The sequence below is a fragment of the Cherax quadricarinatus genome, unplaced genomic scaffold (assembly GCF_038502225.1).
Source record: "Cherax quadricarinatus isolate ZL_2023a unplaced genomic scaffold, ASM3850222v1 Contig1996, whole genome shotgun sequence".
Taxonomy (NCBI): domain Eukaryota; kingdom Metazoa; phylum Arthropoda; class Malacostraca; order Decapoda; family Parastacidae; genus Cherax; species Cherax quadricarinatus.
In genome coordinates this window covers 4,634-12,500 of record NW_027197022.1, presented here as the reverse complement: position 1 = coordinate 12,500, position 7,867 = coordinate 4,634, and the positions used below count along the sequence as shown (strand labels likewise).

The 7,867-nt window shown below is 37.5% G+C and overlaps 1 protein-coding gene across 3 annotated transcripts in view; it reads left to right on the top strand.

The window, feature by feature from the left end:
- LOC128692650 (uncharacterized) overlaps window positions 1–7,494 on the top strand; it is a gene marked incomplete at its 3' end in the record, with an annotated part of 16,641 nt that extends 9,147 nt beyond the window's left edge. For all 3 annotated transcript variants that reach the window (XM_070081226.1, XM_070081225.1, XM_070081224.1), the window contains 1 exon segment: window positions 7,324–7,494. In XM_070081226.1, the coding sequence (XP_069937327.1) occupies window positions 7,324–7,494 (171 nt within the window).
- Between the last annotated feature and the right edge of the window lie 373 nt (window positions 7,495–7,867).

Here is a 7,867-nt window from a genome sequence, read left to right as displayed (position 1 = left end):
TCAAAAGTAAACAAATGATGTCATTGTCCAATAAATGTCCAACTAGCCATTCTAATATGCAGTCATGAATGGGTTGACATTATTTATACAATTATTACAATATTGCAGTAGTCTGCATAACAGTAAATCTTCTATTTTTTTGTTTGAATAAAAATTCAAAATAGAAAGCAAGAGTAATATCAGAGGGGCCTGGAGACGTGACTGATGAACAAAGAAAATGTTATTTTAGAGCCAGGAATGTCTGCATTGTTCATTCTGGACCCTATTTTGTAATTGTCATATTTTTTAATTTTTGTGAAATTGGCCAAATTGCAAATTTCTGACCACGTTATTGGGTAGTTGAAATCGGTAAATGGGCAGTTACTTGTACTCAATCGATAGAAAAAATGGAGTTTTAAAGAAATAGCTATGAGTTTGGTCGACTGGAATAATGGAATTAGCCGAAAATAGGGCTCAAAGTGGGCGAAATCGCCAATTCGTAAATATCGCTGAGGTCACTTAACCTCGCGAGAGCGTAATTCTTTCAGTTTTCCATCAAATTTCGTTTTTTTTGGTGTCATTACAATCAGGAAAAGATTCTCTATCATTTCATAATTTTTTTTTTTTTTTTAAATTTCGCGGCACCAAGAGACACCTCAGGATTTGGGGTTGCGACAGTCAAGGGGTTAATTTCTTATTTTTGGAAATTTATTGTTATTTTTCCAAATTCTTAGTTATTTCTCATTATTTTAGTTTTTGTTATTTTTGATAACTTTTAATTATTTCTTGTAATTATTAGTTGTTTTTCGTGATTTTTAATTTTTTTCCATAATGAATAGCCTTAATGAAAATATGATCTTCCTTTATTAGGCATTACCAGGAAAGGAGGGACTTTGATGCTAAAATGATCTGATTTTGCATGTTTAAGTGTATATTTGGAATCAGTATAGAAAATAGTATTCCTGGTGTGATTTTAAGTCATTTTTGAAAATCTGGCCAAAAATGGCGAGAAACACTGAACTATAGTTCAGGGATTTTTTGGGGTGAGAAACCCTTTTCTCTCAAAATAGAAAATGGTCTTGAAGACACTTTGTTGGATCAATTCCTCCCCACAAACTTGAAAAAATCTGATATATACAGCTTTCATGGAAGGTTACAAGAGTTTTTATAAGATGAATGTGATATAAATACATACATCTAGGTTTTTCTCCTTTTTCTAAATAGCTCTTGTTCCTCTTTATTTCTTCTATTGTCCATGGGGAAGTGGAAAAGAATCTTTCCTCCGTAAGCCATGCGTGTCGTATGAGGCGACTAAAATGCCGGGAGCAATGGGCTAGTAACCCCTTCTCCTGTAGACATTTACTAAAAAAGAGAAGAAGAAAAACTTTATAAAACTGGGATGCTTAAATGTGCGTGGATGTAGTGCGGATGACAAGAAACAGATGATTGCTGATGTTATGAATGAAAAGAAGTTGGATGTCCTGGCCCTAAGCGAAACAAAGCTGAAGGGGGTAGGGGAGTTTCGGTGGGGGGAAATAAATGGGATTAAATCTGGAGTATCTGAGAGAGTTAGAGCAAAGGAAGGGGTAGCAGTAATGTTGAATGATCAGTTATGGAAGGAGAAAAGAGAATATGAATGTGTAAATTCAAGAATTATGTGGATTAAAGTAAAGGTTGGATGCGAGAAGTGGGTCATAATAAGCGTGTATGCACCTGGAGAAGAGAGGAATGCAGAGGAGAGAGAGAGATTTTGGGAGATGTTAAGTGAATGTATAGGAGCCTTTGAACCAAGTGAGAGAGTAATTGTGGTAGGGGACCTGAATGCTAAAGTAGGAGAAACTTTTAGAGAGGGTGTGGTAGGTAAGTTTGGGGTGCCAGGTGTAAATGATAATGGGAGCCCTTTGATTGAACTTTGTATAGAAAGGGGTTTAGTTATAGGTAATACATATTTTAAGAAAAAGAGGATAAATAAGTATACAAGATATGATGTAGGGCGAAATGACAGTAGTTTGTTGGATTATGTATTGGTAGATAAAAGACTGTTGAGTAGACTTCAGGATGTACATGTTTATAGAGGGGCCACAGATATATCAGATCACTTTCTAGTTGTAGCTACACTGAGAGTAAAAGGTAGATGGGATACAAGGAGAATAGAAGCATCAGGGAAGAGAGAGGTGAAGGTTTATAAACTAAAAGAGGAGGCAGTTAGGGTAAGATATAAACAGCTATTGGAGGATAGATGGGCTAATGAGAGCATAGGCAATGGGGTCGAAGAGGTATGGGGTAGGTTTAAAAATGTAGTGTTAGAGTGTTCAGCAGAAGTTTGTGGTTACAGGAAAGTGGGTGCGGGAGGGAAGAGGAGCGATTGGTGGAATGATGATGTGAAGAGAGTAGTAAGGGAGAAAAAGTTAGCATATGAGAAGTTTTTACAAAGTAGAAGTGATGCAAGGAGGGAAGAGTATATGGAGAAAAAGAGAGAGGTTAAGAGAGTGGTGAAGCAATGTAAAAAGAGAGCAAATGAGAGAGTGGGTGAGATGTTATCAACAAATTTTGTTGAAAATAAGAAAAAGTTTTGGAGTGAGATTAACAAGTTAAGAAAGCCTAGAGAACAAATGGATTTGTCAGTTAAAAATAGGAGAGGAGAGTTATTAAATGGAGAGTTAGAGGTATTGGGAAGATGGAGGGAATATTTTGAGGAATTGTTAAATGTTGATGAAGATAGGGAAGCTGTGATTTCGTGTATAGGGCAAGGAGGAACAACATCTTGTAGGAGTGAGGAAGAGCCAGTTGTGAGTGTGGGGGAAGTTCGTGAGGCAGTAGGTAAAATGAAAGGGGGTAAGGCAGCCGGGATTGATGGGATAAAGATAGAAATGTTAAAAGCAGGTGGGGATATAGTTTTGGAGTGGTTGGTGCAATTATTTAATAAATGTATGGAAGAGGGTAAGGTACCTAGGGATTGGCAGAGAGCATGCATAGTTCCTTTGTATAAAGGCAAAGGGGATAAAAGAGAGTGCAAAAATTATAGGGGGATAAGTCTGTTGAGTATACCTGGCAAAGTGTATGGTAGAGTTATTATTGAAAGAATTAAGAGTAAGACGGAGAATAGGATAGCAGATGAACAAGGAGGCTTTAGGAAAGGTAGGGGGTGTGTGGACCAGGTGTTTACAGTGAAACATATAAGTGAACAGTATTTAGATAAGGCTAAAGAGGTCTTTGTGGCATTTATGGATTTGGAAAAGGCGTATGACAGGGTGGATAGGGGGGCAATGTGGCAGATGTTGCAGGTGTATGGTGTAGGAGGTAGGTTACTGAAAGCAGTGAAGAGTTTTTACGAGGATAGTGAGGCTCAAGTTAGAGTATGTAGGAAAGAGGGAAATTATTTCCCAGTAAAAGTAGGCCTTAGACAAGGATGTGTGATGTCACCGTGGTTGTTTAATATATTTATAGATGGGGTTGTAAGAGAAGTAAATGCGAGGGTCTTGGCAAGAGGCGTGGAGTTAAAAGATAAAGAATCACACATAAAGTGGGAGTTGTCACAGTTGCTCTTTGCTGATGACACTGTGCTCTTGGGAGATTCTGAAGAGAAGTTGCAGAGATTGGTGGATGAATTTGGTAGGGTGTGCAAAAGAAGAAAATTGAAAGTGAATACAGGAAAGAGTAAGGTTATGAGGATAACAAAAAGATTAGGTGATGAAAGATTGGATATCAGATTGGAGGGAGAGAGTATGGAGGAGGTGAATGTATTCAGATATTTGGGAGTGGACGTGTCAGCGGATGGGTCTATGAAAGATGAGGTGAATCATAGAATTGATGAGGGGAAAAGGGTGAGTGGTGCACTTAGGAGTCTGTGGAGACAAAGAACTTTGTCCTTGGAGGCAAAGAGGGGAATGTATGAGAGTATAGTTTTACCAACGCTCTTATATGGGTGTGAAGCATGGGTGATGAATGTTGCAGCGAGGAGAAGGCTGGAGGCAGTGGAGATGTCATGTCTGAGAGCAATGTGTGGTGTGAATATAATGCAGAGAATTCGTAGTTTGGAAGTTAGGAGGAGGTGCGGGATTACCAAAACTGTTGTCCAGAGGGCTGAGGAAGGGTTGTTGAGGTGGTTCGGACATGTGGAGAGAATGGAGCGAAACAGAATAACTTCAAGAGTGTATCAGTCTGTAGTGGAAGGAAGGCGGGGTAGGGGTCGGCCTAGGAAAGGTTGGAGGGAGGGGGTAAAGGAGGTTTTGTGTGCGAGGGGCTTGGACTTCCAGCAGGCATGCGTGAGCGTGTTTGATAGGAGTGAATGGAGACAAATGGTTTTTAATACTTGACGTGCTGTTGGAGTGTGAGCAAAGTAACATTTATGAAGGGGTTCAGGGAAACCGGCAGGCCGGACTTGAGTCCTGGAGATGGGAAGTACAGTGCCTGCACTCTGAAGGAGGGGTGTTAATGTTGCAGTTTAAAAACTGTAGTGTAAAGCACCCTTCTGGCAAGACAGTGATGGAGTGAATGATGGTGAAAGTTTTTCTTTTTCGGGCCACCCTGCCTTGGTGGGAATCGGCCAGTGTGATAAAAAAAAAATAGATCAAGAGCCCCTCACCAGAATCAAGGAACCTCACTTGAGGGCCTTAGAAATGGAAAAATCAGAGAAGAGTTTAGTTTAATATGTTTATTATGCACCCCATACCCATCCTGTGGGCAGTAGTCAAAAGATTACAGAGGTACATAATGGGTCCAGGGACTGGACCCCAAAGTTATGATAGCTGAACTAGTTACAAAGGTAATGAACTCCAGGTAGATCTGGTCACAATCATGGCAAGTTACAAAGGTAATGAACTCCAGGTAGATCTGGTCAGAAAACAGCCTTGTATCATGGCAAAACTTTCCCTTTCTATGTTTTTAAGTGCATATTCTTAAGTATTTTTATAAACCCGGACTTGAGTCCTGGAAATGGGAAGTACAATGCCTGCACTCTAGAGGAGGGGTTCGGGATATTGACAGTTTGGAGGGATATGTTGTGTATCTTTATACGTATATGCTTCTAAGCTGTTGTGTTCTGAGCACCTCTGCAAAAACAGTGATTATGTGTGAGTGAGGTGAAAGAGTTGAATGATGAAAGTATTTTCTTTTTGGGGATTTTCTTTCTTTTTGGGTCACCCTGCCTCGGTGGGAGACTGCCAACTTGTTAAAAAAAAAAATTCTTAAGTAGCATCAAAAATAGTTCAAACTGAATTTTTTTTGGGTAAAGTTCAGTTATTTTTCATAATTTATGGTTATTTTAGTTATTTCTTGTAATTATGGGTCATTTTTTCATTATTTTTGACAACTTTCAGTTATTTTTTGTAATTTTTAGGTATTTTAATTTTTCGTTATTTTCCATAATGAATAGTCTTAATGAAAATATTAGCTTCCTCGATTAGGAATTATGTATGGTATGTGGAAATTAAGATGCAAATTTTCGTCCCTTATTTATGATTTAAAGTTTTCAGAGCCAGTTTTTTCTCATAATTAGGGAGCAATACAGTTTGCTATTTAATAGCACTGTGCAGTTTTTGTAGCTATTGTATTTTTTCTTAGTACATGTAGTACATTAAATTAATTCCACAGTATGAGCCACTGGCACAGGTGGCTTTTCATTAACTTGATTCACGAAATCGTAATGACATGATTGCAAACAGACCATACCACGGGCGGGGTTAGAACCTGCGATCAGAGAGTCTCAGAACTGGAGTTTTGAGACTCTCTGATCGCGGGTTCTAACCCCGCCCGTGGTATGGTTTGGCTTTTCATTGCTGTTGTGAAGGAGCACTGCTTTCAAACTGACCTTACTGGAATCTGTGAAGAGTTTTCATTCATCGGAATGTTTATAGCCCAGTTCCTTTGTAAGATTATTCACATTAGTGCAGAAATATAAACCATTCTCCAATTACCAGTATTTTTTCTTTTTTCAAAGGGGGGTATGCTGAATAATTGTCAGGTGTTAACTGTGGTGTACAGTGCTGTGAGCATGCGATACTCTTGAGATAGTGGCCTTACGCAAAATTTTAGGCATTTCAAAGGTTTTAATATTAAAAATTTTAAGGAGTGAATTTTAGTTTGCAAATAAAATGAAGCCACCACTGTTTAACACCGAATTTATAAGGGAGGAGACAAAAAAAAGGCAGGAATAAATAAGGAAAGATAAAGAATGGAAAATACAGTATCTGTTGCAAAGGAAGCGTGGGGGTCGTGAGAATTATAGGACATAAGGTGGAGATACATATTAAATTGATTTATACAATAAATACTAGTCTGTATAGTGCTAGACCTCATTAACTTTTGGGGGTCATGAGTGAAATGTAAAAATTAAAAAGTGGTTATCCATAAGGTAAGACAATGGATGAAAATAAAATCACTTGTATTATACTGTTCTATATAAGCCATTTGTAAGATCTTCCTTCTTTTTCTCATATTCTTTCTTCTTCAGCTTGGAAATACACATTTGTCACTTACAAGTGAATTGAAAGAACCCATTGCATGGGTGAAACATCAATATATAGAGCCCATTGCATGGGTGAAACATCAATATATAGAGCCCATTGCATGGGTGAAACATCAATATATAGAACTCATTGCATGGGTGAAACATCAATATATAGGACCCAGTGCATAAGAAAAACATCAATAAATGATCTCATTACACTGCATTTGTACTTTTCCATCATGTCTGAATTGTATACCATTTCTCTCATTCAATTTATTTAAAAACCTATTGATAAACTTTTGTTACAAAATAGAACAAAGGTAGTTAATGGCAATTAATGGCATATTACATCTAATTTTTTGCATATTCATCTTTAAAAATTTTTAAGCCAAAATCTACTTAAATTATTGTTGGAAAGTTTGGAAATTGAATTATTGCTGGAAAGTTTGGAAGTTATTTTTTCTTGTAAACTGATAACTCAAGATTTGAGCTACAGTATTCCTTATTTGTTGTGTAGCTTGAAGTAGAAAAATTTTCTCTTGTGATTAGTGTTAATATTACACCATTTTCTTTCTTGAAGTAACATTAATTTTTAGTGCCTTTCAGGAAATTCTTTAGGACTATTTTAAATGTATTCTTCAAAGACCCTGGTTTGTAATACAGTACTATAACTTTTCTTAAGACTTAATATTGTACTTTATATTAGTTTTGCACAGGAAGTGGGCTTGTCAGATATTTATTTTTAGCTTTCTCTTTTATTATTATAGTCAATTTTAAGATTTTTCATTTCAAGACCTTGTAAACTACTGGTAAGTCACTACAGTTAGTAGTGAAAGAGGCTACTTAAAATAGTGACTTTTCATTCTGATGGGCCATAATTTTTTTTCATTTGGCAGATACCCTTGGGCACAGCTATTGTAGGTAGTAATAGTGGTAATAGTAGCATCCAAGCAGCTTCCAGTTCCAGTGGTATCAGCACCAGTACTAACAGCACCAATAGCCCTAGCAGCACACCCACAGTGCGGAAATTAACTAGCTCGCACATGCTTCCTGGGTCAGCAGCCGTGGTGAGTAGAATTAGATCATTAGATAAATACTGTACGTGGCACTACTTGTACCTTTGATCCCATGTGCCGTTGGGTTGACCAAGTACAGCAGTACTCTTCTTGCTTATGAGTTGAAATGATTACACTAGGATCTCATGCTAATAGAGAGCTTGAATTAACCACTCTGCATCTATCCTGTGTGGAATTAGGTTGACAACATACAGCAGAACTCTTCTTGCTCGTGAATTGAATCCATTAGGTTCTTTTATGCTATTAAGGACCTTGATTAAGCAGTGTATCATGACCTCTGAACTACTGGGGGTGGATTGAAATACTTATGGTATACTCTAGAATGTAGGTTAGAGATATTTTATAATCTACACTTACTTGAGTG